Source organism: Talpa occidentalis, unplaced genomic scaffold, assembly GCF_014898055.3.
Source record: "Talpa occidentalis isolate TD23 unplaced genomic scaffold, MPIMG_talOcc4v2.1 talOcc4.16, whole genome shotgun sequence".
In the NCBI taxonomy this organism is placed as follows: Eukaryota; Metazoa; Chordata; class Mammalia; order Eulipotyphla; family Talpidae; genus Talpa; species Talpa occidentalis.
Genome location: NW_023601653.1, coordinates 27,225,517 through 27,246,239, shown reverse-complemented (window position 1 = coordinate 27,246,239; position 20,723 = coordinate 27,225,517). Strand labels below are relative to the sequence as shown.

The 20,723-nt window shown below is 36.7% G+C and overlaps 1 protein-coding gene across 2 annotated transcripts in view; it reads right to left on the bottom strand.

The window, feature by feature from the left end:
- Positions 1–9,440: 9,440 nt before the first annotated feature.
- LIN7A (lin-7 homolog A, crumbs cell polarity complex component) overlaps positions 9,441–20,723 on the bottom strand; it is a 113,104-nt gene continuing 101,821 nt past the window's right edge. For both annotated transcript variants that reach the window (XM_037513929.2, XM_037513930.2), the window contains exons 5-6: positions 16,420–16,638; positions 9,441–9,768 (exon numbers count right to left, since the gene is read on the bottom strand). In XM_037513929.2, the coding sequence (XP_037369826.1) occupies positions 16,420–16,638 (219 nt within the window). In that variant the 3' untranslated portion in view covers positions 9,441–9,768. The remainder of the gene's footprint in view (positions 9,769–16,419; positions 16,639–20,723) is intronic.

Sequence of the window (20,723 nt, the reverse complement as noted above, 5' to 3'; positions counted from 1 at the left end):
CCATATAATCATAGCACTCCTGCCTTTTGTGGAGCCAACTTTTAGGGTGCCAGACATGTCAACTCCCTTGGAGACTACCTCAATAAAAACTCCTTTGTGAAAAGCCATTCTTGTGCTTCAGAATTTGGCTTTCTGGGTAGTGAGCAAAACAACACTTGGTTTGGTCATTTACATATTCACTTTCACACCTATTTCTTATTTGGAAATTTTCTTTAAAAGTCTCATTTTTCGAAAAATACCTGATGGTCTCACTCATAGCAGGAATCTAGAAAACTTAAATAAGGGACCAGGAAAATGAATAACTATAAGAAAGTGAAAATCAAAATCAACAAAAAACTATGAACCAGAGACACTCTATGGGGGGTGGGAGGTGGGGAGGGGAGGGATTGGGGTCAAAATAAGGGGGTTGCAATTGTATGGGGAATATAAAAATAAATTTATTTAAAAAAAAAGTCTCATTTTTCACCTCCCTGTAGTATAAACTTCAGTGCCTTCAAAACCAGTGGATTGAAAAAAGCAAACTTTCACATAGAGATTTGTGTGCTTGTCCCTGATCCTAACCAAGCATTTATCCAAATTGTGCAGAAGGTAAGGAAGGTAGTAGAAAGATTTATTTTAGACTCAGGGAAACACTGTATGAACTTCACTGTGCTGGATGCCTTGCAGTTGGGATACTGACCAACTGGCCATATCCAGGAAGTTCCAAGGATTGCTGCCTGGGTTTGATTAAGTTTTCAGAGTACTTCACAGGACTCAGAAAAATATTTTACTTACGAAAATGCCAGTTTTTAATAAAATTATATAACTCAGGAATAGCCAGATGGAGGAGATACTTCAAGCACAGTTTGGGGAAAGTTTAAGGAATTTCCACATCTTCTCAGTGCACCCAAATCGCCCAGTAATCCCTCGTGTTTCCACGAGGGAACTCTCTGGAAACTCTCTGAGTTCTGTGCTTTTGGGTTTTTAGGAACTTTTCATTACATGGAAAGAATAGATTGATTAATTAGAAACCATTGGTGATTGAACTCAATCTACAGCTTCTGTCTTTTCCTGGGAGGAATATGGGTGCCACTGAATGTTTCAGGCCTCTAATCCCTGAGTTGGCTTCATCAGCTACCATTCCACATCCCCAGGTGACCTATGGAATTTATACTCTATTGACATAACAAAAGACACTTTTATTTCTCTAAACACTGGAAATTCCAGGACTTAAAAAGCTTTGTGCTAGGATATGGGGTTGAAGACCAAATATTTCTTTTTTTTTTTTAATGACAACTTTTTTTTTTTTTTTAAGATTTATTTATTTATTTATACAAGCACTGGGTACAGTCAGAAGCTCAGGAGGGCAAGAGAATTCACCAGAGCCAGAGCGGGGAGCAGAGCAGGCAGAAGGACCGAAGTATACTGCTGAGGGGAGCAGTGGGCGGCAGGAGAGGTCTGCGCGCCATATGGGACCCTCCTCCGTGAGCCTGGGAGGAACCGGGGATTGAACCGGTGCTGCAGAGGCTGTGGGCAGCTTCGCAACCGAGCACTCAACTGCTGCGCCACCGGGGAGGCCGAGACCAAATATTTCTTATTGTAAATCACATTATCACACTGAGCAATTAAACTTGATTGTTTCAATATTAAAACAGGTGCATTGTTATGATGGGACTTTATTCAAATTTAAGTACTAACATAGCAATTGCATTAGTTTAAAGTTAGATTGTAACAATAACATGCAATGAGCTTATTGAAGAATCTTTATACCTGTGAAATAAAAAAAATACTTTTTGCCAAACAATTTTTTCACCCATGATTTGTTGAATTTCCCCTTTGCAGTCTTGTTGCTTATGTTTATTGAAATGAAATCCAGTTCTATTTAAAACTGTGCTCTTTACATTTGATTCAAAAATCTTCTTCTCCAGACTATAAAAGCTATATTATCCCAAGTATAGTTCATAGATATTCTGATTCACACGTAGTTTGCTTCTATTGGCCAGAAGCAAATAACTGAGAATAAACATTAAGAAGCTTATTTAGTTATTATCTGACATTAATGTAACATCCAAGTTCATCCAAGCCCCTCCCTAAATTCTATTTATTTATTTATTTATTTATTTAATTTATTTTGCATAGAACTGGGGTGTACGTCAGAGGTGTGGGGGTGAGAGGATTCACCCCAGAGACAGAGTGGGGAGCAGAACAGGTCCCAGTCACTAGACCACCACAGGTTGCTGTCTCAAGAAGCCATAGCAGGGACTCCGCAGACCCTCAGGCAAGCAAGCGCGAAGAGGCAGATTTATTTAGAAAAAGAAAAAGTTTACTGAAAAGAAAAGGAACAGAAATAAAGTGGGATTCCCTGGAAATGGAACCAGGCCTCCTCGGAGGGGCAAGTGAGCGTGTCTCAGGGAATATGTATCTTCTTTCCCTAATTGTTCTAAAGCTCCACCAGTCTCTTTGTGATTGGTTAGTTCTCGGTGGTCTTACTCACTGCCTAAAAGACTCTGTGCCCAGAACTAAGTCTCAGTGTCCCAGCCCTTATCTTTTATCTTTACTGTCCTTATCCAGGAATGTCCTGTTGCCCCTAGTCCTGGGGGTGTTTAATTAGCCCCCTTAGGAATTTGTTGCCTTTATCTCTGGAACCTTCCTTAACTCTCCTGAGGTTTTTCCTAGTCTATTCTAACCCAAAGAGCTCTTGCCCTATGCCTCATCAACGCTCTCAGCTACACATACAAAGGTGCCACCCATTGGGGAAGAGTAGATTTCCATGACTCAGCAATCAATAACTGGAGAGTGAGTTTTTATGCATTCTTAGTGAGGTTTTCTTACAATCAGCCTTCCATCTTTATGACAGATTATTTTGAAGCTCCCTTCTCTCACATGGCTGGGTTGAATGGGAGAGTAGATAGAGGAAATTCTAGAAACTGCATTCCCTACAGGATTGTCTCTCTGCCTCTTAGAAAAAAGTCCAAGGCTTTCTTTACATTATGGAAGTATTTGGCACTTTCTGATTTCAGCTTTAGGTGTTAGTCATAATTCTGGTCAATAGGAAGAAAAATTCCTCACAACACCCTATTATATCTGCTTCAGTGATTGCATTCTGTTTGGGGACAAAAGGTTGAAGTCATTTATGATGATTAATTTGATGCGTCAATGTGACTGGACCAAAAGAAGCCCCGGAGAACTAGTCAAACCTTATTTGGGGTATGTCTGAGAGGGTATTTCTGGAATTAATTAGTATTTGAATCTGTAGACCACTGAGTAAAGAACACTTTCATCATGACAAGTGGACATATAAACTTAATAGAACAAAAGTCAGAGAAAGCTTGAATTTGCTCTTGGCACTCTGCTGCACTCTGACATGGGTGTTCCTGGTTCCGGAGAAGCTTCATTCCTTCAGACTGGGGTTGAATTACACCACTGACTTTCCTAGTTTTCTATTTTGCAGATGGCATATGGTGGTACTTGTTGGTTTCTGTAGAGTCATATAATCAATTCCCATAATAAATATTTATCTATCCATCCATCTACCTTTCTTTCTATGTATTTATCTGTCTGTCCATCTTCTATCATCTGTCTAATAAGTTCTCTGGAGAATCCTGACTGATACACCATTTTGTGAGTTGTCAGATACAAAGCTGGGAACCCAAGCAGCAACTATACAGAACAGACAAGACTTATGGTCAGGGAAAATAGCCCAAAGTTCAGGCACTTCCCAAACTTAGGCTCAGCTATATTTCCTTTTCCAATAATTGCCACATTTAGCTCTCCAAATGCAGGTAGTTTATTTCTCCAAAATGAAGGATGTTGCAAGAATTAAAAGGTATTATTATATGTGAAACCTAGAACAGTGTTTTGCAGTAGTAAGCACTTAATAATGTTAAATATAGCTTTGCTATGTTTTCCCAACCATCTTATTTCATTAAAAGTACTGACTTTGCAAATGACCCAATTTTCTGTCTCTCTGTTTCCATTTCCTTTGCAATAACTTCTATAGAAAACTAGAGAATATCTATCTAATCCTTGAATCTGGATGGCCTTGTGACTTGCTTTAGTCAACAGAAGCAATGGAAGTGATATCGTGTCTGCAAGTTGTATCACTTGCTCATTTAAGTGGGAGGGGGCAGAGAAAGAACAAATTTAAATAGTGCCAGGATTGCTCTTTGTGAGTGAATGATACGGGCATACTGAGTTTATTGTTCCCACAGAAGGTGTCATTTTTTGAAGTGTGGACATTGATTTAGGACCAATTTCAGTTTTTTTCCTTTCGTGTTGGCTTTAATATCTAAACACTCAGTTGAAAGACCACACTGTGTGGTCTGATATATAGAGAAAGACTTGTACCTTTGACACCCAAAAATCCCTCTAGATATATGCTGTAAAAGAACTAATGATAATGAAGACAATACTTCCAGTCTGGTGTATAATACTTTTACTTCCCAGCAGCATACCACCACTTTGGTCAAGTTGAATCACTGCACAAGTTTGCAGCTCTTTCAGAAAAATATTGAAAACAATTGGAAAGACATGATCACATGCAATGGTGAGAAAATAGTACTATTGCCCAATCCTTCTCTGTCAATGCTTAATATCCTTGATCCATCTCCACACTGTGTATTTACTATAAGCCCTTACAGCAAGGGATTTTGTTTCTTTCAGGTTTTTTTTTTTGTTTGTTTGTTTTTTGTAGCACCAAATAGACACAGTGACTAACAATAAATAATTCTGAAAAGTCATTGAAATATTTATCACATGCCAGACATTTTCTGGATCTGTACTTTCATCCATGTCCCTGGCTTAAAGTAATCTTCAGAGAGTGAGCTGTAACATAGATTGAATTATCACTCTGGTTTTTTCATCAATGTGGTTTGTTGTCTGTAATACTTTACTAACATCTTTTGGAAACTACTTGACCGTTTTAGAGTACTTTTATAGATAGTGACTCAATTTAATGATTCATTTTAATGGTGTCCCCCAAATTACAGATAATGGTTAAGACACATGAGCTCTTTTTTTACACTGAGTGCATTCAAATCCCATTTTCATCTGAAAGTGATGTGACTTTGGACAAATCACCTATCTGTGCTTCAGTTTTCTTGTCTATAATCTACTAGGTAGAGTCATTGAGTGGATTCAGTAAGATAATGTATGACAGCACTGAAAACAGAAGAACTTGTAAGAGCTAAATAAATGTTATGAATAAGTTATTTCTTACCTACGTATTGGGGTTTGATTATGATGCAAGGATAAACTGAACAATGTTTTTGAGTGGTGTGTTTAGAAAAGCAAGGTTCATAAACATGGGTGCAGGGAGTCTTTTGTGTTTTTAATGGGGTTATGGATTTCTTCCATCAGGTATGAAGACGTATCCACTGGACAGTAAACTCTATTTATTGCTAGACTCAGTTTTAAGGACTTTCTTACATATGCTCCATGAGGGTAAAATGTCTGTCTTGTTTGTCATTGTATTTCTAGTACCTAGCACATACCAAGTACACAATAAATATTTGCTAAATGAATAAACACAAGGAAAAGTTTTAATAGCTATGTCATGAATCTTTAGTTCAGTACATTTTAGGAATCAATTGTGAAAGGAGAAGTGATGTTAATTACAGATCATTCTTATGTCCACATGAAATCAGATTTCTGTCATAAATGTTCATGATGAATGTTGTGTTCACGACAGGAATAAAGTTGCTTTGATCTTTAAAAAAGGGAGAGGTAATCTTTTATAGCTGCAGTTGATTTAGGGATGGTGCCTCCAATTGCTATGAATTCCTTAAAGTTATTAATATTGAAGGCAATTATTAATAATGTTTGATGATGTGATTCTTCTTTTTAAAAAAAGGAAGACATAATCATTTATAAAACTTATATAGAGTTCCATGTTTGGATCACCGTTGTCAATAACACAAAGAACTCTCAAAAAGAAAATTGGAAAGGTTGAGTTTACTCATTGTCGAAACTCTGAATCCCCAAACATTATTCTTTGTACAAAGAACCCTTAAATTCTTTGAAGTAATTGATTCCAAATTCATATATCTGCATGTGTGTACATATGTATGTAGGTACATATTTTATGAGCTTTACAAAGCACCAACTCTGGGTCAATGAAATTCAGCAGTTATAGTGCTAATCAGCTTTTGAAATTATCAGAAAGCAAACTTTATCTATATGTCTATCTACTTATTAAGTGATTCATTCATCCCACAAATATCTAGAGTTTCCACTGTGCTGGGCATTATACCAGATGCCAGGGGTATGGCAATCCACAAGGTAATCATAGCCCTTTTTTTCAAGGAGTTATGATCTGAAGGGAGGTTGAGATGGGTGAGACTGTCCAATGTTTTGGGAAATCTTGCTGTATGTCGACTTCACTAAATCTTCTAAGTATTGGTTTTTATATCATGCTGTTGTCTAAACTGGTCTTACTAACAGGCTATGTCTATATTGCTAAAAAAAAAAAAAACTAGCTAGAGTATTAGAAATTCAGGCATTATTTGCATACCCACATATGTCTATGGATGCTTTATATAATGTAGAGAAAATATCCCAATGTCTTGAAGTCTATAGGCACAGCTCAGTAAAATGAAATGAAATCAGATCAGTTTGATTTGCCATGATGGAGTGGTGCATTTGTAAATTGGTGTAATCCATCTCTAACCAAGTTCTTCAGAGACAATCTTGAATTCTTAAAAATCCCCTGAATGCTTGATTTTGCATTTAGATCTTAGTATTGTCTTAAAGGGTAGTGGAGGTTCACATCATCATTAGAGTTCCTCATTGATTACATGATTGAAGAAGCACAATAGTCTGTTATTCTTTCCAAAGTCAATTGTAATTTAAGCTCATTATCTCCCTGAGGATGCCCTATTTCAAATGGAAATGAATCAAAATGTAACTGCCAATAGAAAAGTTTATATATATATATATATTGAACCATGCATTCGCCTTCAAAATCATAATGGTAAAGAGTTTAGAAGAACATGGTCATCAACCTGTCCAGGGGAAAGAACTAAAATTCATTCACCAGGATTACTGATACATAGTCACAACAGAATTCACCCTTGACTTTTAAATATTGATTTGTTGATGGCATCAGAGATTGAGCTTCATGTAGAAGTAGAACAAAGTCTCTATTTTAATGTGATTTTGAGCATGTCAGTGGCTCTAATGTGATCATTAATAAAAAGTCAACACTAAGTTGTGGTATTTTTTTCCCTTTTCCTCTGGCTTCAGTGAACCCTAGAGAACCACAAGGGGCCCCTCTAAGCTGAGGGATGGCTATTTTGGATTAAACCTCTAGGGCAAAGCTTAAATTTTGGTAACCAGATTTTACTGAAGAAGACTGGCCATGTGACTGGTCATTTGTACCTAGGACCTCTGTGACCTGTAATCTGTCCTTACATACCTTAGGTGTGATACACTGTCCCTTTACTTTCATAAACAACTTGACATACATTTATTCACACTTAACATTATGCAAACAGAGCATGAGATACAGACTTTTAGAAAACACAAATGTAAGTTATCTGCTCATTTGATAGTTGCTGCTGTAATACTATGACAATATTTATATTGATATGAAACACATGTTAAATATTAACCAAACACAGCTAGGTGAAAACATACCTTAAGCTCCAAATTTATACAATGTATTGAAATGTGTTGAAGTGCCCATATTCTCATGACAAGGGTGCAACCATTTCCCTTCTTGAGAATCTGTGGCATCGCCTGAATAGCTTTATTTCTTTGTTAAATGGTAACTAAATATATGTTATATTAAATTTTTCTTATAAAAATGAGAACTACTGCTTTCAAACTGAATAATACTCACGTAGTCTCCATTCATTCCCTCATGCTTGTCTCTTTTGTAAACCTATTTTACATAACATTCAGGGTCCTACCCCCTTCTCCCTCCCACCTCCCACCAGTTCTCACTTGTAAAAAATGATATGTTTTCAAGGATGGGGATCTGTTGTCACAACAGGTCAATGCTGAAATTGGTTTACCTCCTCCTCCTTTCCTTGCTGTTTGTTTTCTGCTGGGTGATTATAAAGAGCAGGCATAATTGGTGTTAACAAAAGTACCACCCAACGGGGAAATTAAAATATGCTGAGTAGTTCCAATTGGTTTCATTTTATTTTCAAGAAGAGGGGTCTAAACTGATAAATATTTAATTTGGAGGACTACTTTAAGTGTAAAATATATTGTATCTTAACGATTCAAATTCTGCATTTCAGAAGAAATATTCAAATTTGCCAGTTTTAGCGATCTATCAAGAATGTTTCAACTGGATATTGTTTTTTTATTTTTTTCCAGTATGTGTGTGCTTAGGGGATTTAAGAGCCCAAATAATTATTGCTTCTTAGTCACTCCATAGAGCAAAACAAGATTTATGTGCTTCGATTTTATCATAATCCAAAAATTATAATCTGTATGGGTAACACTATCAGATCATTTTCTAGTAAATGATACTTTCTGAAAGATGATAGCTCACTGACTATTTAGCTAGATTAATATGTGTAATGAAGTAAGTATATTTTCAAGAAGCAGCAGCAAGTTTTCATTCATAATATTAATATCACTGGTTTCCATATGCCTAATTTTCAGAAAATTAACACTTTTGATCTCAGATTGCCAAAAATACCTGATTATATTTGGAAAAACTCATTAAACCTTGTATGACATATATATTTATTTATATATGCACATACATTATAATCTTGCTTTTAAGCCCTAAGCTTTAAAATATCAGATAGACTTCTATGACAGCATGTCAATGTAAATAGAAAGAGTTTAGATTTCTTCAGAGTTTATCAATCAAAAATATAAAACTTAACAAAAAATATTGAGAGCAGGGTTATATATAAATATCATATGCGCTCAGTTCATGAAGTTAGGTGCCTGCTAATATTCTCTTACCAGATTCATAACACTGGGTAAGAAAAGGCCTAAGTTTGTAACAAATACACTCTGATAATATATACTTTGTGGAATAAATATACATTATATTCTATTAGAATTAATAATAATAGATACAAGCAATACTTAAACTAAAAAAAAAATACAGTACTAGATTTCTCTAGCTTTGCTTCTAACAAACTAAAAGTTGAGCTGAAATCACCCCACTCTATTAATGCATAATAAAATTCATGGAAACAAAAAATAAAAAGCCAATTGCTTCTAGAATCTGAAGAGTATAAATACCATAACTTGCCATTCTGTGTGTGGAGGGGGGTGGATAGAGTTTGACTTTGCAAGTGACTGGAGTTCTAATTCAGACAACTCAGCAAAATGGAGGTGGAAAAGGGTGGGTTGAGGGGCGATGTGTGGGTTTCTTTTAAGTGGTGACACCCTTGAACTGATGCAGTTTGAACTATAGTCTAATGAGGGATTATTAATCTCTGGAAAAACTATAGACCAAGGATTCACTTAATCCTGGCCCTGGTGATTTCTTTGAAAGTCATAGACTTTATACATCCTGTACTGTTTCAGTGTGTAGACTGGCAAACCGCTACCTTTACACACGAAGAATCCTCACTGCATGAATGGAAGGTCTGTGTGTGTAAAGAGTATGGGAAAAGTGGGGGTTCAGACTCAGAGAAAGAAGGTGTCAAGTTGCCTTGGTAAAGAATTTATACACCACGTGTTCACAGCTTCTTGACAGGTATAATTATCAGTGTGGGTTTTTTTTTCCTCCTTTTACTATGTGCTGGGATTCTGAAGCACGACTTCAAATTTGTGACTATCAGATGTTTGATCAAGTAGCTTTTCTTCAAGGACCTGAAAGGGGAGAAGAGATTGCAGAGAAATCGGTGATTAGTATTCATTTGTCAACTACAATATGCTAAAAATATCAAAAGAGCATGTGCTGTGTGAGAACAGCAAGGATTATTTTGGGCGCTATCATTCATGCACCATCTTCCACATATGAAAAAAAATGTTTGATTTTTGCAAAGGAAGTAATTATCAAATGAGGATGCAAAAGATACAGTTATTCCTAAAATGAAATAAAGAACATTAGTTTGGAAACATTTCAAATGTAAAAACATTCCTTCCTTCCAATTCCAGATGACTTTTTTTCCTGCACGAAGTCAAAAAATAGATACTCCTTATATTTTGAATGGAGGGTGAGTCTTAGTGTCTTTATTGAGGTACAAACCAGCAAAGCCTCCCTTTGATAGACTGAAAGCACCTTTCTCCCTTCTCTGAAGCAGATATTAGGCCCATTTCTCCTCCCACAAGGTCACCTGAGTAGAGCAGAGTACTTTGCTACCTTAAGGTCAGACCAAGGGGAGCAAATATTCCCCCAGGGGGCAAACATTCCCTGCAAACCTGTCACTCTCCCTCCATCAAGGAGTCATTTCCTTCAGAAAGAACAGTGGTTTTCAATCTTTGTTTTTAAAGATGCAGATGTTTTTCCATGGATGCAGAACATCATATAGAAGACAGATTCTAACAAGTTGTTCTGTCTACTGTGTAAGTAGATGAACCTTATAATCTGTCTGGCTACTATGCCTTCAAGAGATGTGCCCTCAAGCCCGGGAGGCCCACAGGGTGGAACTGAAAGCCACAAATTAGGCCATTGTTTTTTCTCTAATCACCCAGACATCACATATGAGAGTTATCTAGCATTAACATTTTAACTGCTACACCACTAGCATTGATACTACTATTAGCTAGAATTTATTGAGCACTTACTAACCGCCCCCTATTTTGCTGAGTCTTACATACTTCTTTCTTGTTTAATTTCCACAAGAATTCTTTTACTGGATCTTATATTGAATAAATTCCCAAAGTTTATTTGCTTATCCAGTAACAGAGATTTGGTGACTGAGTTTTGAATGAGTTAATTTATGATAGAGTTACTTGTCCGCATGGAATGGTACTCAGGGCAGGTGAATTTTAGTGAGTCTTGGAGGTCTTTGTCTACCCAGAGGGAAAGCTGCTTGAGGGATGTGCTGACAGCTGAGAGGGCACCGGCATCCAATATAGGGGTCATAGAAACACTCATCTGCTCCAAATGTTCTCATTATCTCCCTCAGTCTCATAATTTAAAATCCAACAGGTTAGTGATTCTTTCTTTAATTTATTCTAAAAGTAAAGCCTCTTTCCCATATTAGTATAAATTTTATTGATCAAATTGTTTTGCTACTATTAAATGACCATTGTGATGGGCAGAATATCATCCTCCAAATATGCCCACCTCTTAATTTCTGGAAACTGTGAAAAGGTTAGATTTCAAGGTAAAGGGGAATTAAGGTATTAAGGTTGTGGATGGAATTTTTTTTGGGGGGTGTGGGGATTAGAGGATTCACCAGAGATAGGGTGGGGAACAGAACAGGAGGATCTACTGAAATACACTGCTGAGGGGAGCAGTGGGCCAGGCAGGAGGGGTCTGCTGCACCATGTGGGTCAGTTCCCTGGCCTGCCAGGGGATCAAACTGGTGCAGTGCTACAGTGGCTGGAGATAGCTTGAAAGCCCTGTCTTTAACCCTGTGCCACCAGGAGGTCCTGTGGATGGAATTAAGGTTGCTAAACAGCTCATACTGAAATAGAGAGAGTATCCTAGATTATGAAATTATGTAAAAGGCAATTAAAGGTGGAAGAGAGAGAAAGGAAAGCATGAAGAAAAGGGCTGTGATGATGGAAGCAGAGGTCAGAGAAGGCAATGTGAGGGCTCACCTGCCATGACTGACTTTGAAAATGGAATGACAAGGCAACAAATGTGGGCAGCCTTTAGAAGCTGGAAATGGCAAAGAAATAAATTTTCCCTTAGAGACACCTAATGCCTAGTGAGACTGCTGTATTTCTGCCCTACAGAATAAGTAATAGATTAGTGTTCTTTTAAATGACTAAATTGGTGGTAATGTTTTAGCACAGTAATAGGAAACAAATACAGCTGTGATGATGAAGTGCTTTGACTTATGTGGTACTGTTTTGGAGGTGAGCGGTGATGGTGAGAAGGTAACTACGACTTTATGCAGTATGAGAATGAATTCTTGAAAGCTTATGTGAATGTGTCTATAAAGCAAGGCAGGAGAATTTAAGGACAGTTTCCATTAAATAATGAAGCAAAGTTAGGCAGTGATAAGAGAAAAAGGTTTGGAAGCCCATATTTATGGGCTTGAATTACAGCAGTGAAATGACGTGCAGATTTTTAAAAAAATCCTACATGCCTCAGTTTTTTCTTTAAAAAGTGATTAAAGTAGTAGCTAATCTTCATAGGATTACTGTGAAGATTGAGTCGTTTAATATATACAAAGCACTTAGGAGAGTCCTTGGCATGCCCTAATCGCTTAATAAATTTTATCCAGCGTTGTGATTATTATTTCTAGTTCAGCTTTCTGGCTTTGAGTTCAGTTTTATCAGTCATCTTTTGGACTCAGTCCTTTCAGCAAACTGGGCTCAGAATTCTGGCACTGGGTCCCTGAAGTGTTGCAGCGGTAGTGGAAGGTATAGAACAGTCAGTAGTGGACAAAATAAGTGCAGGAAGGAATACAAAGTCAGTGAGGCCACTGGCAAATGCCAGCTACTTTATAAGATGCAGTATGATTTCAAATGTGAATCTACCCTAGCTCCAGCAATTGGAGGTCAGAGAAGTTAAACCTGCTTTTGTTCTAGACTTCCCCAGAATGTTGACATTTCAGAACTTATACCTCTTCCTTCATACTTTTATTCTTTGGAAATTTGGGTAAAATATGGGTATACATGAAATCACACTTTAAAATTGAGACGCTTACAGTTCTATAAATGAAACTTTTTTTTCTCAAATCATGTGTGTAGCATGAAAAAGCTGTATCTGTTATAGAGCAGCCCCGATATTGAACGGGTTCCTGGCTGTGGGTCCTCACCCGCGCGCTTAAAAGGGACTTATTAATACTCCACTACAGGCACACACAAAAGGTTAATAAAAGGTTTATTTACAAGGGAAAAGGAAATAAGGAAAATGTACAACTCAGGGAGAAAATAGGGAAATAAAGTCTTTAATGCGTCCTACCCGATCCGACGACCTGGAAACCCAAAGTCACTCTCAGAGCTGGCTGGACGCTGCGAGCTGGCGGAGAGCCAAAATGGGGATCCCCAAAGCCCACATGTCTGCTTTTATATCAACCTGGCTGCTTAACCCCACCCTCAGGTCTCAGCCACCTTCCCTTTGGTGGTGATGGGATTTGGAGTTCCCAGTGGCTTTGACTTTGGCCTGGGGTGGGTGTGGAGTCCACAAAGCCTGTATGGAATTAGCTTTAGGACATCCTTTTCCCCCTAACATATCCATATTCTGTTTATATGGATGTAATGTAGTTGAACTGTAATCATGTCTTTTATATTTCAAAACAATGTAATTTAGTCTTCCTGATTATCAAACATGGAAGTTATGGAAAAAAGACCATTGATTTTTACTTCAGAAGACTTTGAAATTAAAAGTAGATAGGAAAGATATTTTCCACACACTACGTGCACGCATTTGTATTTGCCATTTGCTAGTTATTCCATAACTTACACTGGTGCAGATAAAAAAATTTTCTAATTTAGAGAATCAAAATTGTATTCCATATGACAATGAATAAGACATTATCTGAAAACTACTTTGCTTTATTCTTTGCTTGACTTACCACACTTAAAAAAAACTGAGCAGAAGTCTGTTCAAAGTAAATAGGATGAACTCATTTCAAATCTCTTCTCAAAGAGACCATAGAATGAGTTAGCCAGTGTAACAAATTCTATTTAATCCTTAAAAATCCAATTAATTAAAAGTTGAACAAGAGCTAATGTGGGTATCTTTGACTGAATTCACCATAAAATCGACATGGATGACATGATTGGGTTGTATTTTGCTTGTACTTGAAATGGTCACTAAAATTTCTTCTCAAGGGTCTATGATCCTGTGTATTTTAAGTGCTGTCTTGGTGGACACAATTATAAATTTCATGTTCGCTTAAAGAGAGCTTTCCCATGCCCTGCACAAGAAAAGATATTGATTGTAGTGCTTATTATTAAAAATGTTAGTAGTTGGTTATAAAACAATAAAAAATTCTGAAGTGATTTAATGAAGACAGATGGGACAGAGGAATGGAATTGAGTATATGATCCAGCAAATATTTATGGCTAAGTTGCATATTCTCAAAGCTGATTGAATGAGTACAATGTTGGAGGCTTTTAGCAAGACTGCAGAAGTCTCAATGGTAATGTATTTTTTTTCTAAACACCTCAGGACAATTTCACTATGGGCCCATTTGGTAAATCAATTAGTACAACTGTCATAATCAGTATTATTGAAGATAGAAGGAAAAATGAGTCAGTGTAAGAGTGTCAACGTCTGACTAAAAAATAGTGGAATATTATTATTATTTGCAAAAGGGCCTTTGAAAGTATTCAGAAAGTACCAATGTAGAGTATCTTTCCATTTGGAATGGAGAGGAGAGAATGTGAACAAAATGCTTTTTGCATATCCATCCATATCACTTCATCTCAACTATGTTATCCTAACCCAAGCCATTATATCTCTTGCTATATAATAACCTCTTAATTGGTCTCTGTTTCCACTCTTACTCCAATAATTTATTCTCTCTAAAGCAGTCAGAATGATCTTTTTAATACATAAATCATATCATGTTACTCCCTTGCTCAAAAGCCTGCCATGACCTCCATTTCAATAAAATCTAACTTCCCTCAGTGGTTTACAAAGCTTTCTGTGACCTGGCCCCCATCTATTTCACTGTTCCTCTCACTCACTCTTTCCTAACTACTCCAGTTTCTTTCTATTCCTGAAACATCAAATAGATCATGACTGCCTTACAACTACTGAACTGCCTCCTCTTATGCTTATTCCTTGGTTTCCCATCATTCAATCTAAGTTACATGTCACTTCCTTAGCAGGTCTTCCCTCATCATCAATTTCCAAGTATCTACCAAAGCTGCTTATTTTAAATCTGCAAACTATTGGTCCCAACACTTTGTCTAGTTAGCTATCTCCTCCAACCCAATGTGAGCTCTATGAGAGCAAGACTGTTTTGCTTTGCTCATGTGTTTCTATACCCATTGAAAAGTGCTTGACCTATCAAGCAGTGGAATTTTATAATTGCTTTTGATTTTAAATTATGAAATCTAATGATTTTTGCTCCAAGTATCTAAGAACTATATTTAAAAAAAAACAAACACTTTTATGTGTACGAGAATTTCATTGTGTAGAAACATCGCCAAATAAACATTAATTATGGAATAAATTTAGCTTTGGGAAAGTATTTTAATTTTTGATAAAGATACCAAACTATAGAATGTATTATAAAACTAACAGATTATGAAAGAACCATAGATTTTTTAATTCCCAGGATGGTCAAGGACAAAATTTCATATTCTTTGTTATTTCCACATGCAGCTTCTCCTTTTCAGGAGTGTTACAGAAGATTCAAAGCCTCATGTCATTTCCAGTGTTGCTGGTTGTGCAAATACCAATCTGATATTGAATGACTTAATACCAACATTACTTATTGTTATTTTCCCAAGAACATTTGAGCCTCATTTCATATAGATGTTTGCCGACAGCTTAGTGTAGTTAAATATACAGTACTGTCTCTTCCTAATCATGGCAAGAACAATTTATATAACACCAGAATATCTGAAGATGGCAGATTAAATGTCTGATCAAGTAAGAAAGGAATTAAGTCTATGCTGCTTATACAAATGGTTATGGAGAATCTACTGCAGCTACTGCAGTTTCACATCCTTAATCTAAAAACTCAGGGTTTATGGGTATTCGTCTTCAAGGGATTTTCTAAGGATTAGGAATAGCATGTGAGAAGGGCTTAGTACACAGCAAGCACTTAAAAGCCGATTCTACTATCATTTTTCTTGAATTTTCTTAAACATGTATAGTAAACCTGGTTTAGCATTCTTTATCACAAAGTGGATTTTCGAAAAAGGCAGGTGCATCTCTGACACATCCAAAGACAATTTCAAAATCTCTCAGAACATGGGCACTGGAAGGCCTCATTGCTCTTTACAGTAGAGCTGCTTTCCAATGTTCTAAGGGGATCTGCCCAGGATCAGCACTAATGTTGTTTATTCTGTCTATGGCAAAGGTACGTGTCCAAGGGGTGAGTAGGGCTGAAATTCATGCCATCTAGTTATGCGTCTGAGAATCTGGGTTTGCACAGAGATTGCGTTTTCCCAATTTGTGTGAAGGCATCCAATAGAAAAACATGTATCAGACGCAAATAGGTACCTGACCCTATCCAAGAATATTATTTTCCCAAATAGCTTACATTTGCAGGATATTTGACTGAAGGATCCATCAAAGAAGCAACTATCTTGTTTACATTTTTGATCGATTTTTTAAATTATGAAATCTAATGATTTTTTCCAAGAATCTAAGAACTAAATTAAAAAACACTTGTATGTGTAAGGGAGTTCCCTTGTGTAGAAGGCACTTCTCACCTATGACATGTGGTTTTGCTGTGTTTGTTGCTGCTGCTGTTGTTGCTGCTGCTGGATTAGCAATTGCTGCTGCTGCCGACGACGGGCAGTCCGTAGCTTTTCAAAGCGAGCCTCCATTTCTTCCAGAACTTTCGGGGTATATCGGACCACCAGCTTGACGCTGTCCTTAGCTGCTTTGAGTAGTTCCACAGCTTTTTCATGATGTTCTCCTTCCACACTCTGAAAAGACAGTGATAGTTCTTATAAAGGGAGGAGCGGGGAGGGGGAGCTTTCGAGTACTTTTCCTTGAGATACAAACATGAAATGAGTATCTGAAAATAATACTCAGTTTGAAATTTCAAGAAGGCATGGAAATGGACTATATTACCATCATTATTATTTATTATGCTTATAGTTAAGCTATAAGCTGTTTAGGATATAAGCTGCTAGGCTACAGAATTTATTGAATGGAAGTTTAAAAATGTGAAAAAACAATGAAAATCTAAGAAATAATTCTAGCATTTAGAATGGGGCTTCTAAATATCATTTAGATGTGCAAATATGTAGTCAGGAAAATTTTGACATAATTACAAAGTGGTGACAAAAATATCCCTATAAGATATTTAAATTTATTAAGAATCTACAATGACTAAAGCAGTGTCTTATTGGTGTAGTAAGAGATAGAGGGGAACATAGGTCTAGAAACAGATACATCAAAGGAAAAACTTTTTATATGGTAAATGTGGAATGTAAGCCAAAGGGGAAAGAATTATTAAATAATGATGATGGAACAATAACTAAATGACTCAAAATAATGTAGGTCCCAATCTCACAGCCAGTGCTAAATATGACATATTTTTAAAAGACATAAATGTAAAAAAAAAACCCATAAGACATAAATGAACACTATCATCATCCTGAAATGTAAAAATAATTCGTAAATAAAAATAACAAGAAAAAAATCACAAAATCAGCTTTATAAATTAGTAAGTTTCATATATCACATGCCAGTAAAAGGTCAATTAATAAACCATAAAAATATCTTTTCAGGATATGATAGTCAATTTGTTAACAGTCTTCAAACAAAGAGCTCTTACAACAGAAATCTAAGCAAAATGGGAAAGTGACACTCAGGGACAAATGAAATAAATAAATGACATAATAAATATTCAAATTCCCTAGAAACCAAAAAAAACTTAAACAGCCTTTCATTTTTTAATTAAAATATTATAAATGAATTTCATGGAATATAGAGAAACCAAACAAAGGGTAAGATAATGTCAAACCAAGAACTAACTCTAAAAATCTGACTGTAGAACTTAGGCTACCAGAGGTGGGGGTGGGAAGGTGGGGGTGACAGTAAAATGGAGAGGGAGCAAAAGCAACTATGGTGGTTGACTATGGTGTTTAGGGGCTGGGTTCTGTGTAGTAACAACACCTGAAGGGGAAGATCCTATACTTCTAAAACATAAACAATGATGTTAACCAATGTTATCTTAAAAAAAAAGGATAAATATGTATTTTAAAATAGATGTAAGGAAAAGATGTAAAAAGTATGTAAGTAAATAGGACTTATATACTGTTAATAATTTAACAAACACTGCTGATTTTTCTGGAGGGAGCTTTTGTTATACATTAAATAAAACCCTTTTTTAATAACTAATTTTGGAAAAATACACTGAAAATATCCTCAGATATGTGCACATACCTATAAGGTAGATAGATTACAAAAAATAAAAAACAATTCTTGCCTTTTGAGTTTAAAAGTCTTTGGAACATCATGGCATAGAGAGTATTTGGGAAAATTATGTTTAGGGTAAGTAAAGACAAAGCACCTTCCTTACCCAAACCTTCTAAAGATTCTCCAGGGTGGGAGAAGCAAAATGGAAAGTTGTAATCAAATATTATGATGCCCTGAGAGGGACAATCTCCCCCAGCCCACTAATCCTCAGTGAATAGCCAGGACAGTTGATTTAACCCCTATTTTACAAGACTGAAATACAAAGGACTTTTTGCTTTACTTCCTTGGTAAAGCTCAAACAAAAAATGTGGGGCTGAGAGAAGCCTGAAGACCAGAACACCATGCATATTTTTTTTAAATTTATGCATATAAGAACTGGGCTATAGGCCAGAGGTGTGGGGGTGAGAGGGTTCACCAGAGACAGATTGGGGAGCAGAACAGGTGGATTGACTGAAATACACTGCTGAGGGGAGCAGCAAGTGAGACAGGAGAGTCTGCTGTGCCATGTGGGTTAGCTCCCTGACCGGGGATCGAACTCATGCTGCAGTGGCTGCGGATAGCTTCATAGTGCTGTCTTAACCCCTTGAGCCATGAGGGAGGCCCCAGAATACAAGCATAGCAGAGGACACCCCAAATTGGTAGAGATCACACTTTCACAACCCAAGCAGAAAGGAAACTTAAATGGGTATTTAAATAGAGTTACAAAAAAAGGAAAATAAGTTGTGTTTCAAGCACACTTCAATTACATTTACAATTATGAATTCAAGATTCATAATTACTACTTTTTTACAGATTTGGAGAAGGACATTGTGTTCTAGTCTACTGTTTGCTACAGCAGGATGTATGTGGACTGAGAAGAAAAGAATTGCTTGGAATTTAACAACTTACACATCAGTGTCCTCTAAAGAGCACCATTTCAATCATTTATCTGAGTACAAGGCAGACACTAAAGGTTTAAGAAATGACCATGGTGAGCCTGGAGGCAAGTTATATAAGCTCTCTTCTGCCAAGCCTGGGTTAAACAGAGAGCAAGGGGTTATAAATAGCTGTTGGGCAGAGTGCATTTTTATCTGTGCCTGAAGTCTCAGTTTGAGCATCACTGAAAACTTGCAATGTCAGTTTTCCACAAAGAATAAGAATATGGCCTTTATGTGATTTGGGGAGATCTAAGGTGACTTCCAATTTTAAAATGAAATCCCTTATTTCATTTAAAACTTGAAATTCTGTATTTTTAGATTTAATTTCCTTGCTTCAAGTTTTGTTGTACCTATTCCAATTTGAGGAAATCATTAACAAGGATTAATGTAACAAGGCTTGCCAACAGACATGTGGCAAAAATTGTATTTGATTAAGAAGGTGGAGTGAGGGTTGGTGAGGAAGGAAAGAGAGTATAGTAGGTACCCAGGAAATATTTAGACCAAAGAGAAGTATGATTCTGAAAGAGAGAGCCCATAAAGAGAAATATTGCCTACTTTGGCCAGGAGCATTCACTAACATGAATAAAAATGCCGCTATGAGAGAACAGATATGCCCATCCTGAAAACATTTCTATTTGTTCCCTGCTAAATCTTTTAAAAATACACGTAGAGATCAATATGGGAGAGTTCAAATAGGTTCTTATGACCATTTTGAAATGCATAAATGCAAGCTAATACCACATGAAATTGATATAAACCCATAAGAATTGGATCTCCTATCATGCTAAAATATAGAGGAATATATTTTCATTCAGGAAGCTGGAGGAAAAAAATAGCGCAATAAGTAAGCAGGTGCACACTTGTGTCCTAAGCAATCCCATGCAACAGTAGCATGGGGAAGCTTTGCAGTTTATTTGATGGAAGTCTAACAAGTCAGGGACCGGGGAATGAAGCATCTTTTCAACATGGTTGCATTCTGATTGTTTAATCGTTTTTCTGTTTCCAAATAAACATCATGAGGATTAACATGGCTGCTATTTCTTGGTGTGTTGAAGTTCCTAGTTGATTTAGGATCGTTTCTAAGAAGAGAGCTCTGTGGGTTGCACTGCTTGCATAAATCTACTCATGGCAGGAGCTCTTCCCTCCCTGTAACAGAAAAACTAGTTACTTTTGATCCCAGTTAGACCTCAGACTGCCCTGGAAGGAAGAGAAGAGAAGCATTCCCTGGGAAGGAGACTTGTTATCCATGCACACTAAATTTCCAGATGACCCATGCCCAGGTTTTATGCAGGTTTTATGCAGCTCTTTCTCTGTAAGGATCACATGGACATAATGCTGATACAGTTTGCTGCTAGATTAATTGCTTAAACACTGTGTTGGATAACTAAGATTTGGTTATATATTTCAGTTATTCTAGACATTTCTAGAGCCAGGCTTATGCTTGATTTCCTACATGAAATCATTCCTTTGGGAATCAAGGCTGAAATGATGTTATCAAGGACTAAATGATATCAAGGGTCTTGGTTATGACACCTTAGTGCACTTAAGTAGCTAAGAAACTCAGATCATTCATTATACCTGTAAAGGCCTTTAGAAACAATCTTGTTTATCTCTTTATTTCTTCTTTTTTAATTGAAGTACCATGGTTTTACAGCTTTGTTTGTGTT